This window comes from Copadichromis virginalis, linkage group LG18 (genome assembly GCF_057382275.1).
Source record: "Copadichromis virginalis isolate Kocher_CV1m ecotype Utaka linkage group LG18, C_Virginalis_male_GT1.1, whole genome shotgun sequence".
Classification (NCBI taxonomy): domain Eukaryota; kingdom Metazoa; phylum Chordata; class Actinopteri; order Cichliformes; family Cichlidae; genus Copadichromis; species Copadichromis virginalis.
Genome location: NC_140635.1, coordinates 11,822,483 through 11,841,573, shown reverse-complemented (window position 1 = coordinate 11,841,573; position 19,091 = coordinate 11,822,483). Strand labels below are relative to the sequence as shown.

At 41.1% G+C, this 19,091-nt stretch overlaps 1 protein-coding gene across 4 annotated transcripts in view; it reads right to left on the bottom strand.

Annotated features, from left to right (window-relative positions):
- The window catches only part of mtcl1 (microtubule crosslinking factor 1), a 79,149-nt gene that overhangs the window by 23,643 nt on the left and 36,415 nt on the right, over nt 1-19,091 (bottom strand). For 2 of the 4 annotated variants that reach the window (XM_085439908.1, XM_085439912.1), the window contains exons 4-9: nt 16,971-17,030; nt 14,947-16,335; nt 9,125-9,265; nt 6,461-6,562; nt 5,286-5,510; nt 2,175-2,345 (exon numbers count right to left, since the gene is read on the bottom strand). In XM_085439908.1, the coding sequence (XP_085296034.1) occupies nt 2,175-2,345; nt 5,286-5,510; nt 6,461-6,562; nt 9,125-9,265; nt 14,947-16,335; nt 16,971-17,030 (2,088 nt within the window). The remainder of the gene's footprint in view (nt 1-2,174; nt 2,346-5,285; nt 5,511-6,460; nt 6,563-9,124; nt 9,266-14,946; nt 16,336-16,970; nt 17,031-19,091) is intronic. The other 2 variants (XM_085439909.1, XM_085439910.1) reach the window with 2 other exon arrangements.

Here is a 19,091-nt window from a genome sequence, read left to right as displayed (position 1 = left end):
TTAAAGAAATGAATCGGCTCCTATGAAGCATTTCTTTACTTTCCCTTAAATATGTAGGTTGTCACAGCACAATGAGCCACTTTACAACATCATCTACCATTGTGATTTAAAGCTAGTATTATGCTAGCAACAGCAGTGAATTTCTAGCATCAATCTCAGCATCAACAACCAGAAACAGCGATTAAACCTCGTATGAATGACTGAGGAAAGTGGAGTGAATGGAAGATCCTGCCCATGTTTAAGCAGCAACACAAAAACCACAATCTGGTTCAAACGTCGTTGCCAAAACCGGTGACGTCAGTATCTGAGTGCTGTGAAGTCAACGGTTAGACGTCAACATTCAGCTGCTGGAAAAACACCACGTTCACAGACTGCTTAGTCTAATTAAAGGAGGAGCTCTCCCTACCAGAAATGTGATGAAAGTTCACAACGACTGCAGAACTTATCTGCCGTATGTAGGCTATTCATATATGCTTAAGCACTTCAATCATATCAGCCAACTGCAGTACCCGAAGGAATGAAGGATTTCTTCATCACCAATCTGCCTACTTTCTTCTCTGGTTGTCACTGAGAACTGAAAATGACCCTTTCACATCTTAAAATAATCTTATGTCACTAATATCTCACTCTGGCTGCAGGACCTATGATCTGTGCTTGCTCTGCTGCACGTGTGCAAATGCTTACTATATCAAGTCTGCATTTCTGCCCTCACGTTAACCTACTATGCACGCTTGTTCATATACTGAAGCTACAATGTCAGATCATTGTACACACCATTTTTGAGATGCTGGGAAAAATCAAAACACGACAAAGTAGAGCACTTAGTGCTGCTTAATAATGCATTCGACCCAAAATGTCTAGCTGCTTTCTTTACTTTAAGGGGGGTCAGCTGAGGTACTGAAAGGAGATTTCATCACATGAAAGATCTAGAAACTCAAAAAAAGGAAGCTCCTTTTGTCTCCTGATGTTTGCATAAACAAGAAGCATAAAACTGGGTTTACCCAAAATAATTACCGTCTCTAACCAGTTATGTAGGTCAAAATTCCCATCTGCATACTGTGCCAAGCAGCTCCAATGAATATCTGCCAAACACTCATTTGCACACAATGAAAGAGTAAAAAAAAAAAGGGTATAACTTTTGATGTGTTTTCTTTTTACAGTTACTGAAGTCTCCATTACATCTTATTGTATTCCACTCTGTTTTACTAAACACAGCTTTGAACCTTTTTGTTTGTGTTAGAGCTCACGGTCATTCTGAAAATATAAATTCATTCATCCAGAAAACTGTGCTGAAGAAAGAACAAAGAAACCGTGTTATCATAACTGCACTAAGGATGATGGAGCTTGAAACAAATAGTAGTAGAACTGCAGCCAAAGCCCTTTTTTCATTCAGTAATACCATCGTACAGTCATCGTGCCTCAAACTTGACATCCTATCCAAGTTTATTACATTTCTGACGCACGCTGTGCTCATATTATACTCATAAGGTTGCCAAATTCATGCTTTTGAACACAGTAAGTGAGAGTCATTATGTGAGGGAGCATTAACAAGCTTTTGCTCTTTAAAGTGCCCAGAAAGACTCCACCAGACGAATGACTCAATTTCAGATCTTTGCCCTAAACGTGCAACAGAAAAAGACGATCTTATCCACACGGATTAAAATGGCAATAAATTAAAACATTATTGGGGCTCAGTTTGGGAGAATTTGCAATGAGTGTCGGATTCAAGATGGGAAGAGGCTCTAACTGGATAGAGATCAGGGCACACTGTGGTCATGAAGGGATGGACATGATACTCAGGTCAACTCTGGCAGGTAAATGACGGTCAGTTGGTACTTTGGGGTCCAAAGTGTGCCAAAAGAAATTCCCCACACCCTTACAGCCCTACTTGCAACCTGATCTATTCATACAAGCCAGGATGGTTTCATCATGTTTACAGTAAATTCTGACTCCACCATCTGAATGTTGCAGCAGAAGTCGAGACTCGTCGATTTCTAAACCAGGTTGTCTTGACCATGCCTACATGACACGAAAGACCAAGTCGCTGCCATATGATTGGCTAATCAACTAATCGTGTTAATGAGCAGCTGAACAGGTGTCTCTAAAACGGTGTTTGCCTTTTTACATTTCATAAAGCGTGTGTGACAGTGGAGCTGCTGTAAGAGGCGCTGTACCTGTCTTTGATGCTGCAGGTGACGGTCAGGTGACGGCAGAGGGATGATGGGTGTGGTGTCGGGGACGTCCCCTGGAGTCTGTGGTAAACACAGTCTGTCGTCTCGGTCTGACTCCCCCTCCGCCTGCTCCATGATCACTCCCAACTCTGGGAAGCCCTCCAACTTCTCAAACTGGAACAGATGATAGAGCAACAAAAAGCCATGTTTTCATTCGTGCGCTTAGTTTGTGGGTTTTTTTGTTGTGTACCAACACATTCTGTTTCAGGCTCACAATCGCTGAGCCTTTCCCAGCATGCAACAGACAGAAGCTAGTGACACACCCAAGTCTTTCACCAACACATCTGAGCTATCTAATACGAACAACAAGTCCTGCTCAAAATCCATACCCGTGAGTTTAAACCACACACGTATTCAGTCTGGGTTATTTTGGAGGAAATGAACTCACACTTAAGTTATGCAAAAATTATTATTATTTTTTCCCTTTTTTGACAGCTGGATAATCTGCTCCTTCACCCATTTAATTCCTTAATTTTCCACCTGAAAAACATCCTCGAAATTCAGTCAGTCAAAGCTCCACAACTCTAAGCCCTCAAATGAAAATCTCTGGGCTCCAAGGATAAGAGACACTTGGGAGAATTTTGAAACACAATAAGTCGCCGTCTCCTTATCACCAGGTGACAGTGAGGCAAAACTCCAACGAAAAAAGGAAAAAAGGCATTTTTAATAAATGGGAGCTTTGTAACGCCGCAGATACCGATGTTATTGAACTTGTTCCAAAAAGTCTCGGCTGTAACTCTAATAAATTTGATGCAACAGATAGAAAGCAAAACAAATGATCGAGCGTGGTGTAATGCTCGTCCTATATCGTTGCATGCATGTCAGCAAAGACATACGTCTGACCGAGGTCAGCAGTGAAGGGAATCATGGAGAACATTTGCAGAAGGAACAGCGTGCACTTACAGATCTTTCCGTATTTGAGGCATTGGACTGTACACACTTAAAATGACAATGCCCCTGCACGATTAAGAGGCGGATAGAGTGCTTGCTGCTTTGTGCTTTAGACGTTACATATCACAGCCTTCTCAGTGTGACTTGTACAGAAGTGTAGTATGGCCTTCCCTGTCAGTTAGAGGATCGCAGTGCTCTTTATGCTTTCTGTTCCAGGGAAACAGCCTAGAGGCAAAAATCATTCATTGAGGTCTATGGAGTGCATCAATCAGAAGATCCTCAAAAAACCCAAAAGAAACAAGCAAAAGAAATCCAAAATATTTCAAATGTTTCTCGACACTCTGACAGAAAAAACACAGCAGAAGCAACTGAAGCTGACTCATTTGATTTCTTCATGTGTTATACTTATACCATATTAATGCTTTTTAAATTATATTTAATGCTCTTTAATGCTATTTAAACCTTTTATGGTTCACACTACACCCTGCATTCACCAATCAGGGCAATCTGAGGTTCACTGTCTTGCTAGAGGACACTCATTCCTTGGCTTATCCAGCCTGCAGGTGGATGTTCTGATTGAAGGCTGACCCCATCCAGGATTTACAGTTGTGTAAAACTTGCTCAAAGTAAAGTAAACTTATTCACAACTACACCATCTTCTATTGGTGGTGTAAATTTGAGTGTATTTATTATTCTTACTAGGATGGCTTTTGTTTCAAGTGTCCTGACACAGGACAATGTGCAAATGAGATGTTCTCAATACAGAATTGTGAATAAATGAAGTTACTTGAATTTGAGTAGATTAATTATTCTCTCCACGTGATTGGAGAGTTTTCCTCTCCGATCATGTTTAGCGTCAATAAACTGAAGTTATTCTAACAACAAAGCCAGCGCAATCTCAAACACATGGTCTCAGCAGCCTTGAGCCTTTGCAGACTAAACACCAAAATAAGTTCAGCAGCTCTTTCTTTTTTCAACCTTTTTTTGTTTTTTAAAGGTGAGAAGCATCAATTTGCTTTACGGTTTCTGAATCTAAGGACTGTAAAGCTCTTTGAGGGTATTATGATGATTAAAGGATATAAAAAAATCAAGTTTAATTAAGATTTAAGGTCAAGGTAAGATAAGGACGATGTAAACACACAGAAAGAAACCTGCTGGTAACTCGCTGCTCCACCATCTGTACACAAATTAGGCTTCGATGAGTCAGGATAGAAAAAACGAGGGATTTAGAAACAGCAGCACAGAATTATGCAAAAACAGCTCATTCGAAGAAAGAAAATAAATTGTCCATCAGGAGAAAATTAAAGGAAAAGAAGTTATCGCTGCTGGCTGCGGTGCATAGAGTAATCCAGTGAGTGTATTCATCTAAGAAAAACAAAACTAAACACATGAATCTTATAAATTAGGAGTTTAATCAACCAGGGGCAGGAGAAGATAACAAGGAAAACATCGACCGCTGAATCAACAAGGTGAGCAACTAATGGAGTCGCTCAATCAGCCGGCCAACCAATTAACCATCGCAGGTGGGACGTACACACCAGTAAGAGGCACGGGGCTGGAAGTGAATCAGGATGAGTCACTTGTTTGTTGTCGTTTTCCTCGTGTTGTTCCTAATGATTGACTTAAACCACAACCCACCTTATCTGCAGCATTTTTAAGAGATTTGGGTTACTCCGACAGCATATCTGCACTGAACTACAGCTTCCTGGAACTTTATTTATTATTCAGTATATCCACGGTTACCTTTAATTCTCACTGGATGATGAGAGTAATGGAATGAATCCAAAATGCTGACTTCTGTGCACCAGATCATCTTCATGGATGATGCCAAAGGTAAAACCAACAACTGTTTCTGGATTCTGTGCAAAGTCCCCCACAAGAGAGTGAAGCGAAAAATACTGAAAAATTCATCAGACTCAGCTGGCTGCGGGGCAAAAGTTAAAAAAAAGAAGAAAAACTTTTTTTCCCTGCTTTAACTCTTTGATCCTTTCCCTTTCATTCCCTAATTATTATTTTTTTTAACAATTATTTCTTTGCTTCATCATCACTTGTGTCTGGTTTCTGGTGCAATGAAGAGTCAAAGCGCTCAAAAAATGAAGAGAATCATTTCATCGATAAAAGCTTAAGTAAAAAGTAAGTCCACAAAACCCCTGTCGGACTCACCTCTGGGTGCACCGCGTCGTCTCCAGAGTCTTCCTTGCGTCCGAGCCTCCAGTGCATAAGGATCCACCTGAGCTTCATGTAGATGATGATGATGTTGCGTCTATAGAGGCGGACCTCTTGTTGCAGCATGGCTCTCTCCTGAGCCCAGGGCACCTCGTGAGTCTGAAGGCCCTGCAGCTCCAGACCCTCACGCTGGGCCTCCAGACGTAAACGCTCATCATCCTGCTGCAAAAAAACCTCCATTCATATAGTGAAATAAACAAAACAGATCAAATACATACATACATATAAAATCTTTGTTTATTTGGATTCGACCTTCCACTAATATCTTTGTTTTTGTACTCCAGCATGCTAAAACGTATGTTTTATTTTATGGTATTGTAAAATACACCTGAGAAACTGTCACTAGTCGTCTTTTCCAGTGTGAAGTTTTTCTTTAGTGTGTCGTCAAATATGAGGCTTTGCAAGAATGCTTTACAGCACTGAAAAATCGGAATAATTTTTCACATTTTAACCAGCCAATCCACAAACTTGTTTTTAAAAGAAAATGTATTATGTGCCAGATTATGGATCCTGATTCATTTTGATGGTAATAAAGAGGCCAGTGAAAACTTCAAGTTTTTATGTTCAATAGTTTTTGAGATCTGTGTGTGTGTTGGAAATTTTTCAAAAACTATATCTTAAAAAGTATCTGATATATAAAGCCAAAATTTCACACCAATCAGTACATATCATCAAACTCTGGACCATGAAGTTTATATGTAAATTGGTGACAGTTGAGCAGAAAATGGTCAGAAATTTGATGATTTGGAATCAAATTACCCAAGAGACAGTTGGGGATGAATCATAAAGTACCAAGAATACAAAACATAAGGGAAAAAAAGACAAAGTTATGAACAAAAACAAATTTTGTTGCAAAGCTAAGTAGAATTAAACTCAAACTTGAATCAAATGAAGAGCAGTTTCATTGATAACGCATACTGAAGACTGTATCACATCAGTGTTGGTCTAAAACTATTCAATCAATCAATAAAAATACTGAAACTTTCTTTCCCATCAGATGGTGTCGTGCACTTAAAATTCTGCTCAGCCAGCAAAGATAGAAAACCCAGCAAAGAGTGATGCCGCTGCTCCTGCGCTCATTCTCTGAAGGCGTTCAGACTGAATAACCGTACCTGAGGCAGAGAAGCGACGGCCTCCCGTTCCTCCGTTGTCGCCCTCATCCTTCGCTCGTGATCCAGACGAAACTGGATGTCAGAAGCAGGCGTGTCCCGGAGCTGAACCCACAACAGCACAGCAAACAATTATTTAACCATATCCCTGGATAAATTTACACACATACCGATGTCTCACGATCGGTCTTGAAGCTATAATTGAAAGTCAAACAGGGATTTGTGGGCGAGATTATTCTACTTGATCATATTTATAATTTTCAATCCACTGCAAAATAAAAACTCGCCAAGGAAGATGAGGGGGAAAAAAAAAAACCCTCAAATGAGATCCGAGTTTTGTGCAAGCAAAAACCCCATTAAAGCTTCTTCAGCAGCATCTCGAGAAATGATTAGGATTTAATGCTGCTCATTTCAGGCTGGACTGTTTCTTTATTTAGCAGCATCAAAGCTTTATGATCAAATTTCAAGCACTGGACTTTTTCATTTTTTTGTGAATTACCAAAGAGTTGCTTCACGTCTAATCGGGCAGGTGTAGAATGATTTCTATCTCCAAAATAAATCTTTCTAAACATGCGAAAATTGTTAATGCACTAATAAATGGAGAATTTGCAGTTGAACTGATTCTTTTGTGTAAAAGTTTTCTGAAAGCGCATCTTTAAATATGAAAATGAGTTAATATCCAATTAAATATTAACTAACTTGCAAAAATTACCAAGTGATAAAGTGCATTAAAATAATTAAAATGCTGGAAAAAAATGTGGTGCTAAAAAAATTAAAGCTAAAATATTACATGCCAACTGCAAAAGGAATTGGCAAAATTTGTTTAACTACAAGTGAGATAAAAATGCTCTTAGGGAAATGATATGTCCATGTTTATGGTTTTGAATGTGATGATTTGTCTTCGGTCTTCAGCTCTTTCATAAGACATCCGCATCTTTCCCTCTAAAAATACCCCAAACTGCAGACTGACAATTTGGAAATTCCAGCAATTTATAATGCGATTTCTCTTCTCTATCCTTTGCTGGGACTATACTGTACCCTCCAACAGCGAGTTGAGCTGTTCAGCGTGTACTGACCCTGGATCGCCTCCCTGTCAGCCCAATGTCAAATGCAAATCACACAGGCCAACAGTGCACTGCTAATCCTGCCATATCCAAGCTGCTTTCCCCATTCATTCACTGCACCTCGCAGATTATACTGCAGCAGAGAGCGCGGGGATAAAAAGAAATCCACACGAATGTGCTATAACTGTAACTGTAATAGTTGTGTGTCACATCGCTGTCGCTGCTGCCAGTGCTCTGCATTACATAACAACCGGCAATTTCTCTATGAGCACAAACATGAGGCAGCGATTATGAATCACGGTGTCCTGCGATTACACAGCCAGTTTATTAATCAGCCGAGTCACCGAACGAGCTACCAGATCTGAGATGATGTGTGCTGGTAGCGCTCAGGTCTTTGATCTTCTGTGTGTGTGAGGGGAGGGGTGTGGGTATTGTGGTTCCCCTGTGTCAGCTGCACTTTTACATACATTAAATATGCTGAATCACGAAAGTAATACTGGTAGTGATGAACCAGAGCCAGAGGGCATCGTTGCAGAGTGCACTGCCTGCAGATTCAGCTATAATACACTAAATACACACACAGGCCTAACAAGTCATCCTAATGTACTGCAGTTGTACACGGCTGCTGTTTAAAAGAGCAACAAACTGCCCGCCCACCCGCAGATGCATACAGGATCAGCAAATCTGCTGCAATGAATGAGCAAAATGTTTTCAAGCTCCTTTGAACTTTTATCGGTAATCAAACCTACTTCCAGGGGTGATACAAATTTTCAAAGAAAGACGAAAATGTGAAACCAAAGGAGAAATAAAATAAATTGAACATCAGTAGCCGTGGGAGTGGATTTTAGTGTGGAAGTAGAGCGAGTGGATGAAGTGACATCGTGTTCATCAAGAAGTGACCGTGGCTGGAGTGTCACTAGACATGCTGGACTTAGAGGCCTTCTGGACAGTTCAAATTTAACCCACTGTCATTTACAATCAGCCAAATTTGGAGTGTATTTGGATGTAATGTAAGATGCCTTTGTTAGGGATCAACATAACTTATGCTTTTTTTCTTTAATTTATAAGTAATCTGTGAAATCGAACGTTACATTTGACCTGTACCTGTACCTAAGTGTTCAACTTGAGTCAACTCCAAAAATCAACTCCAAACTGTAAACCCCTGACTATCACCAAACAATGTCACAGGTGTAACAGAACAGATATCATCAGCTGGCATGCACAGATCACTTCCATTTCAAAGGTAAGCTCCGCACTCATTGTATCTTAAATACCTGTGTCAGGTTAGCGCTAGAAAAATCTGGAGATAGAGAGCTGCAACTCTCAGGAGAGGAAATAAAATATGTAAATAGGATGTCTCAAAGCTTTGCACATATCAATATGTTGAGATCTAAATGTTTGAGTTAGTTTTGGAGTTGCTGTTTGGAGTTTACATTCATCCTGCAGAGCTGCACTTGACAGTTATTCACCCTGCGGAGCATTTGAATCAGTTGGCAATGGAGTAATATAAAAACAGTGTTCAGGTCAAAAAAAAAAAGAAAAAGAAAAACTGTCCAGATTTATGGTTCAGACTTAGCAGAAGGGAGATGGAGGAGGCACTGACCTCTACTTTTAAAGCCAGGGGCCTGTGGTACCTAGTGAGTCCAGTGGCTCCCCTGCTCTGGGCCTGGCCCCCACCCTGGCTCTGGGGCTCCACGCCTCGCTCCTGTCCTAGACGCCACTCCAGCTCATCCCTCTGACCGGACTGTGAGTGTCGTGGGGTGGGGAGAGGGAAGGAGAGGGAAGGGAGGGGAAAGGGGGTGGGGGGTCGTGTGGATGGTGGGTGTAAGGGATTAGGGAGATGGGTGACAGGTGCGGGATACGGGGTGCAGGTGGTGGTGGTGATGGTGGTATTGGAGAGGGAAAGATGTGTGAGGTGGGTTGTGGACAACAAAGACAGAAGACACCAAACAGTGTGAGGGGGACGAGAAAGCGGGCAGAGAAAAACAAAAACAGAAAATGGGTAAAGAAGATAAGCCGAGGGGGGGGGGGGGGGGTAATAATCGACTAACAGACTACACGATGTGGAGAAGAACAAACGGACTACAGTACGAAGAAGAGCGCAAAGAGGAAGACCAACTTAAAGATGACGGCGTATGAGAGAGATGAGAAGAGAACGAGAATGAGGATGAACAAAATCATGGGCTGAAACATCTGGCGGGAACACAAAGAGGAACAAAGAGAGGGAATCGGGGAGGAAAAGAATGCAAAACACTTGTTATGAAGCGCATGCAATGAGGGATACATGAGTCCAAACCAACAGCTGAGAGATACCGCGCCAAACTGCAGAGCTAGCACGCTAAAGGTTTTCAACACATGCCCGTGCACAGCCGTGTGTGTCGTAGAAGCAGTAAACTAAAGGGAAGTTGCATCTTGAGCCTGTATGATGCACATTGTTTTCAGACAGTACAGCATTGAAAATACACTGAAGTCATTGGAGGCTTCGGTCAAGCTTTTGAAGCAACATGCTAGTTGCCTCCTTTGTAGCAGTGCTCACACATTTCTTTGAGTGTAATATTGCTACTAGCAAGCAGTTAAGTCATCATACCAAAGAGGTAAGGTATTTATCAAAGAAAAAAAAACAATGGTAAGTTTATATGCTACAACAGAGCGACTTTTATTGTTTCCACCTTGTGAGTCTGTGTCGTCTTTCGAAAATTTAGCGTTGCCAACGAAACTTTAGCAGGAAATCCCCCGAATGCAGCTTTGGGAATTTTGTCATGTGTGTTTGTCTGTTTGGGTTTTGTCAATGCAAAAATGCAGCAACATTGTAAATTGTTGTTCCCAAAAGTTTAATAAATAGGTAGCTGGGGTCAAAAGATAGATGGGATCCATCTTATGATTACTGAATAAGGGGCACCAGGGGGCCCATGGTCCTTTTCCCTCTTTACGCCTCTGTCACAGAGTCTCTCTCTTTTAATGCATTTTATTCTATATATCAAATAAGTTTAGAGAATATTTAACATTTAATATTTTAAATGGCTGCAGTGTGAGATATAATTGGTGTTACAGCTGTTGCGATCCTAATGCAGGATGTGCTCTAATTTCTTATAGTTTTTCTTTCTATATCTTGCAATGTTGACAATATTTTCCATGAGTGTTTGAGAATCATTCAGAAACTATCTTCTAAGTTAAGAACAACTTCTTCAGAACCTCATAAATAAGTATATGAGGTTTTTGTCATTATTACAAGAATATATTCAAACTAAGCTGTTGTTTTTATTATAACATTTTAATATCATAAAACTCCCATAATCACAAAACCTGCATTTTTCATTTTAAGTGTTTTGCTCTCAATATAATTGAGGTTTCATTATCACAATGTTATTACAAAATTTCAGTACTGCCGAGCCATTTTTGGAATTTGGAAATCACGTTGATAAAAATATTTTCAAATAGATAAATTGTCATAATTATAACTGAGAGAAATCTGAGAATGAGAAAATACCGAGATGGTTAGTTTAAATGTAGGAAAAAAAATCAGTGTTTTTAAGGGTGAATTTATACATATGAATGTTTTAATTGAGAACACGTCTTAAATTGTATAATTCATTAAATATGCTTCTTATTGACACAACATACTTAGTCATAAAGAGACGTTTTAATGATAATTTTCAGGTAGAATTACAAAAAAAATTACAAAATAATTACATGAAAATGCCTATTTTTACTCCTTTCTGAATGCACTTTTATAAAGAGCTTCATATTTAAATTTATTACACACACATTAACTACATTAATTACATTCTCAAGCTTAATCCACCTTCAGCAGCTCTCAGTGCTTGAAGGCTTTTTTCTTTTCTTTTTTTGGAACAAGTCAAGGTTGTTAGTTCAGCAGTTAGCTTTAACTAACCCACCCAGCTTCACCCAGACTAACAAGTGAATCCTACAGGCAGAGGAGCAAAGCAGAAACAAGTCCTTGGACAGAATGAGTATGGAGGCAGCTTCACTCTATTATCTCTACAAAGCACACTGGGTTCTTCAAGGGAGAGATGTTTAAAGAGCTGATTGTTTTATTCCATACGACAGTCTGGCTAATTAGAAATGACATCCAAGATGTCGGCCTGATCATGCAGCACAGGAATAATGAACCTGCTTTGGTAGAGTACACTGTATGTTGACATGTTGATTTACACTATAAAACAAGGACGCGATAAAACAAGGACAGAAAGCAGGATGCCAGCCAGCGAGGTTCTTCCACAGGCAACTCACACTGCCATGCAACAACGTTTCAGACTCTTTTTTTGGTCTAGCACAGGTTATTTTAGTGAGTGCACACATTTTTATGGCTCGTCTCCTTGACAACACCATGGAGTATCCAATCCCACGTGTGTCTGTGTATGCGTGATGATATGTTGTGCAAACATAACAGCTACACCATTTTTGTGTCATAATGAGTCACAGTAATGATAGTATCGTGCAGCGGAGCTATAAAGAGAAAAATACCAACTGAACTTCATGCGGCAATTTGTAGTGTCAAGAAAGTCGGGCCAAGTGGAAGAAGCTGCTAAACTCCTTTAGTACTTACTCCATTCACACCAAGCACCCTTTCAAGCACCCTCTTAAGCCAGCCACTCTCCTTTGGCCTTGGCTGACTGAAAGCAGGGCAGCTGCAGACAGTGAGTGCATGGAGAGGGAGGCAGGCAGGCAGGCAGGGCTTCTGGCTATGAGGATGTGCATGAAGATGCAGATGTGAAAGCAGCAGCAACAGCAGCAGCAGGAAGCAATGGTGGTGGCAGTGGGTCTGGGGAGGGGTGGCGGTGGTGCCAGTGTGGTCGAGCTGGGGTGAGTGTGGGGCCTGACGCTGTGTGTTACTAAAGCCCTGGAGGTTTATTAAGGCCCTCAATCTCAATCTTCCTTTAAAGCTTACGGTTCGGATCTTTTCCAGTTTATCTAACCCTTAGCTCAGTTTCCTTGTTGCTGGTTGACCAGTTGAGATGCTTCAAAGCATTTAACTGCCAAACGTCTGTCTGCAACAAGCTCATTGTCTCTTAGGTAACTTTTGATATCTCGTGTTTAATCTAAAGAATCAGAGAGCCTGTTTACACTTTGTTTTAAAATCCATCTTGGGCATTTGTTTATCATGTGCCTCTCAGGTGTTTTATTACTGTCCAAGTCATAAACAGGTTGTCAAGGACGGAGGTCCAATTTAGGGAGCCAAGAGCTGCAGTGTAGTGGTTTACATATTTGCCTAACATTTGCGAAAACTCCCCTCACTCTACTTGTAACAAATCATTCCAGAGTGGTGGTTTATGGTTGTAATTACAATTCTTTTACAGTTTTATATTTTTTATTCATTACCTATGGCATTTATTTACATCAACTGTATTCAGGTACCAAGGATTAGAGTGCTATGACATATAAAACAGAACAGTTCAAATTCTCTTAATCTTGTTTTGAATTGGTGTAGTATGACACGAAGCTCATTATTTCCTATCTTGATGCACCAAGCAAAGGCTGTCATTGGCCTACACTTTGTGAATACTGGCACTAGAGGTTAAAGGTCCCTGTACACCAATCAGGTGCCCAATTTGTGTTGCAAGTCCTAGCATAGAAAATAAAATGCTAAACGAACTGTTCCAACTATTGAAATTAGCGGGGAACCTAATTTCTGCCTTGGAAAATGTTGAAGGACGCATTAGAATTAATACGCCAATAGATTTGTGGCCTAGCCAAAACACAAAAGCTATCATATCACAAAGCGTCTCATCTACATCTACACTGGTACTAACCACTGCCCACTTATGATCTGACCTTCCAAGACATATTTCAAAACTAAATGTAAACAGGCCGGAGGATTCAATGATACTGAAAATCAACAAGATAAATACCCAAAGATAGCAGATGAAGGCTTTTGCTTTCCCTACCTCCCGTTTACTACCATTTTAAACCTGCACTAACCCAAACCACACTACAAAAATATAACATCCATTACTCACTCTATGCAAAAAGCTTCAGGAATCAACGTTATCAAATTTAGTCTGTACTGGGTCTTCGTAAGACATTTTTTCAACCAGTTAAAAGTACTCAAATAGTACTTTAATGCAATTAGAGAGAGACACTGTTTCCCCAAATTGGACACTATAGTTCCCCTAGTTAGTATATAAACTATATATACACTGTGCATAGTTTACTAGGCAGACACGTGATGCACTGTATGAATGTTGACAGGGTTTAACAAAGTTCTGCACTTACTGGAAATGACAAGAGAGAACTCTGACCACAACTGTCGTCTAGCGTCATGTCTTGTGAATGTTTGCAACTTGTCGAGCTTCACATAAGAATTAATATTAAATTCTTCTATGGTGAAGGAAACAATTTGACACACAAATATTAAACAATGACTAGCTGGCACTGTCATCTCCTTTCTGAAACCCCACATGTCCTCGGTTTGTCTGATAAATATTTGAAGATTCTCTCTTTTTCCAAATATGCAACCGTGGCGACCAACGCGAGAGTTCCACACAAAGCTTTATGCCGGTCATGAGTACTAGCCACGTACTTTTAGAGCACTTCATGCAGTCTCACTTGTCAGTATGAACATACTTATGCACCCAAGATAGTGAATGTAAAAGTGTCTTCTCTACGACCCATCCTGTGTGGTACGCTGGTGGCAGCTCATTTAGCCTTGAGCCGAGAATATGAAGCAGCCACAGCGGCAGCAGAACTCCCCAAAGTTTTCATGCGCAGATTTCATAAGCAGATTTTTACACAGAACAGGAACTTTTCCTACATTTTACCCCTCATTTCTTACATTGGAGTTGAAAGATTATATTGGGCCTTCACTCTCATAACTCAACATACGAGCATTATATGAAGATAGACAATGAAAAAGTCCGAACCCATCCTTCACGCCGTTTTTCTTTAATGAGATTCCTTTTGACAGGCACGGCTGTGCAGTGTGTGTCCTGCTAAAGATGAGCCGCCAATTAGAGCTGCACCTTTAATTAGAGATGCTTTTTCTGCTGACTTGGACTCTCATTTAGTTTATTTTGGCCATAAATGTGTACTAATGAATGCACACTTAGGGACATTTAACTCAAACCTAAATGAATTCTCACATTTACAATATACCACTGGATATACTCGTACCCATCTTAATTTTGCCTGCTAGTTAAAGTCATTTTTTGGACAATTTAATGTTTCCTACTGCTTTTCAAGTTAACGAAGCCTTGATATCTGCTTCTCATAAGCTTAAGATTGTCTGGAATAATCAGGAGATTTAATGCTAATTGATGTTCTTATTCACAATTTTTATAGAACACGAGACATTTTTCTTTTTGGACAAACAAAAGTGAAAAGAACATCTCTGTGTACCAAAACATGTCACCTTACAGTACAGAAAGGCATTGAAAAGGTCAGAAGAAGGCTATCCATTGAACTTACCTGGAAGTCGGTCACCAGGTCTCTGCCAAACGTGCCAATGGGAGAGTCACGAGACATGGAGGTGACGGTGGACAGGAAGCTGCTGGACTCTGTGAGGTTTGGCATGGGTGACAGATCATCTGTCCTTTCTCTCAGCCCCTCCCCTATGTGGTCCAGCTTCTCCATAAAGATGTGCAGCTCAGTGCGGAAAGCCTTCATGCGGGTGTTAATGGTGTCCAGGACTTGAGTGTCTGGTTTGGATCCAGAGGCTGCCCCGCCTTCGAGGCTCTCTCCTGTCGTCACCAGGAGCCTGCCCTCAAAGATCAGGCTGTCAGTGTCCGTGATCAAACGGTCCACTGTCTTCCCGAGCCTTTCTGCCTCTCGCTTCACATTAGCGAATGACTCCCGCTCTTCCCTTCTACGATTGGCCAGTTCAGTGGCACTGAGCTCGCTGCCATCTGATGGTTTGATGCTTCCAAACCCCGAGGTGGTCGCTGTTTTCTCAAACAGATCTTCAGAGTCACTCTCACCTCCAATAGGTCCTTCTCTCTTCGGTTGGAGGAGGAGAAGTCGCCCTGCTTCCTCATCCTCCGCAGCTTCTCGCCGGCCCGCATCACTCTCCGCATCGCTGTCTCGAGGGCTGCCGGTTCGCAGGCCCAAGTGTGCAGCCAGGTCACAGCGCTGGACATTAGACATGAGGACACGGTTCTCATATTGCAGCTTCATCACCTTTCCGCTCAGCTCGTTGATCTGCATCCTGGCTGATTTAAGCTCCTCCATCAACATCCCACTACTGGAGCCATTACCCGTGCCCCCGTTCCCGGGTTTAAACAGTACCCCCTCACTGCCTTCTTCACCAACGGCCCCAGAGGTGCTGCTTGGACCAAATTTGAAGCGATTGAGTTCAGACGTAAGCTGCCTATTGTGGTCCTCAATCTCTGAGATGGAGCGGCGCAACAGCTCAGCCTCCTCCTCGACAAACTGGAGATGGCGACGAAGCTCACTGGCCGACTCCAGCGCATCGCCGCCATATGGAGACGAGGGCATGCTGGAGAAAGGCTCGCGCCCAAAGCAGTCTCTTTCATACTGACAGCGAATGTCTTCATTCTCCGCTCTTAAGCTGCGGTTCTCCACCTCCAGCTCCACAATCTTTCTGCCCAGAATGTTAGCCTCCTCCTCCACCAGCTTGAGACGCAATCGTAGCTCGGCTTCTCGAGTGGTGTGAGGGCCGCCGCCAGAGCACTCCGCCAGGGGAAGGGGACTGTCCACGTCCCCGTAAACTGATTTGTACTTTTGCAGCTCCTGCTCAAGTTCATCCTTTTCACGGCCGAGCTTGGCCATCTTTTTCCTCATGAGGCCGGACTCCTCTTTGGCAAACTGCAGCTGGCACCTGAGGTCCGCACTGTCCTCCTAATGAAATAAAAATGACAGTAAAGCTGCTGTCGTCTCATACTTTTGTTATTGTCTAAAAACATCCAATAAAAGTTCCAATCCAGTCCAAGAGCAATTTTTTCCTACTATAACAGAGCATTTTATTTTTATTCGTGTTGTATAGTATGTAATTCTATTTTATCTTATTCTATTCTATTGCGGTTTTCGTAACTTTTACTGCCTTCAAATGGACGTATGACTACAAAATGTACCAAAATGACTAAACACAGACTGAAAAAAAGGTTGGAAATCACTGCAATACATAATTTAGCCCAGAAGGCAACAGTACATTTATTGAACTGGATAAAAGCAGTAAGTGGGCTACAGTAAATGTTCTGCCGAAGGCTCAGCTTAAATGTTGCAGCCTGGTTGTTTTCCTGTTATCTTCACTTACGGTTTCTCATTTTAAACTTTTGACTTCACACTTATTTTTCTATTTTCTTTCCTCTTGTTGTGATTTCTTTGTTTCCACCTTCAGGATGTGTTTTTTTCTTTAATTTTATCAAAGCTGCTTTTCTCTTTAAATCTGCTAATCCACGCCTGTAAAGGGTTGAAAAAAGTGCCTTATTCTCTTTCTGCAGAGTGAGTAACACTGACATCTTTTTCTTATTTACCTGACTTGTGGATTTTTTGTCTTTAAATGTTTCCCTGCTACCTCGTCGCCTCAGTGCAGTCTGTAAAAGAGCAAAACAGAAGAAACGCCTCATCAGAAACAAACTTCTTCACTGCTGCACAAAAGGAAAGAAATTTTTAAAACATGCCAACATTAAAGCAGAGTGATAAAGACATAAGAAGGCTATTAGGGAGGATCTCTGCAGCTCTATTGATATTTCCATAAATCACGATGCCAGTGTTTATATAGACAATCATGATGATGGCGTTTGCTAATGTGTATGCCAACTCCCTAATGTGAAGAAGACTCTGGAAAAAAGAAGCGCATTAATCTATCTGCATGTGTTATATAACATTGGCATCATCAGGTCAAAGCTAGATCTAATAAGGAAGTGTTTACTTTAGATCACATTGCACATCATGACATAATTACTGTCAGAGACTGTCCTGGTAATAGCCTGCATCCAAGGCTAACATCTGGCTAGCATGTCACTCTTTCTGTGGTTGAATGGAGCGGCAGATTGAACAGACAATATATATGATTTATATGAATAAACTAAAATGCCCCTTGAGACGATTCTGCTTTTTATTCAACTCAGAAAACTTGAGAATTCAGATAAAGGCGGTTTAATGTCTGTCATGTATGATGCACCAGGGTGCTTTAGATCCCATTCATAGCTCAGTGTGACAGACGTCTTATCCCGGCTCAGATTCAGTGACACATGGTGCATCCACGACGCTCGGAGGGGAAAGCATCTGCCCGTCCAGTGGGGAAATCTGTCCTGTAGCTAATACAACAGTAGGCATCGCACGCAAAGCCTGGATAAAACAGGGCCTTCTACACGCCAGCTTAGTCTTACTGACTAATAAAATCATTCATTTTTTATCAAGTCACTTTCTTACATCAGCTACAGCTCTATCAGACTGGGGCAAGATAAATTATCACAGAGAGGGGGAAAGGGAGAGGAGGAGGAGAAGCGAGAGAGAGAAAGGGAGGAAGAAATCCCCGTCTATAAATGCAGAGCCTTTTCCAGGAGCAGACTGCTGCCCCGGCAGGGTTATTTAAAGGTTTGATGATCAGTTGGGCTACGGATGGCTTCCTTTCTAGGAAGCATAACTTGATATTAATATTTCTGATGTCACAGTCATAATCACACATCTCTGTGTAGGTTCTTGTCATCCAGGTCATGGTAGTCTAAGGAGCTCGGAAAGAAAGCGATTTCTCAGATGAGAGGTGAAACGTCTTCATGGGTTTTTTTAAACCAACTCGAGCATCTTAAAGTCTCTCATCAAATAGATTATTACATATTTCGAATATGTTCCAGGACTATTGTGTCAGCGGAGGTGTACGTATGTGTATATTTGAGCCTGTATGTATACTTTTAACTGTGTGCGGATTAGAGAAAATCCAAAATAAATTCAAAAGTTGTGCACCCGTATCTTATTTTCAAGTCAAGTCATCTTTATTTAGCACATTTAAAAGACATCAAGTGTCTCGCAAAGTGCTGAAGTGCTAAACATCTTTAATTTTAAAGTAATTAAAGGTGTTTAAAAGACGATTAAAGCCCACGATAGTCATGCTCCAGATTTTTGACCTTTTGACCACAACTGTAAATGTGACATGTTGTCACAACAATTTTAATACTCCTTAGTCTTCAGAAAGGCACATATTGTATATATACATTATATAGTGCCAATTGTCTGATATAAACCACTGCAGGTCACTGATGAAAAATACTGCACTGGGGTCGAGCTAAGCAGCAGCACAGTCACTCACTGCAGTCGACTGCAACAAGAGTTTTTAAGCATATTGCTTCCTCTTATTCATTTTTTGGGAAAACTGTTTTTGCTTTACTCTGATTGCAAGCTTGAGTGAGATGGTCTGTTAGCTCCACTCATCCACTGCTGATCAAAATCCAACCTTTAGTGGTTTGAAGCACCAAAGCTTGCAAACCATTGCATTAACCTAAAATTAACCAATCGCATATTCATGTCGAATCACGTAGCAGAGATTGAAAGGTGCACGAGGGATGTTCACTGGTGGGATGAACATGTCATTTGAATTGAACGAAACTGATTTTTTTGTCCTGCCCACCAAAGATGTGCAATAGCTCAATGAGCAG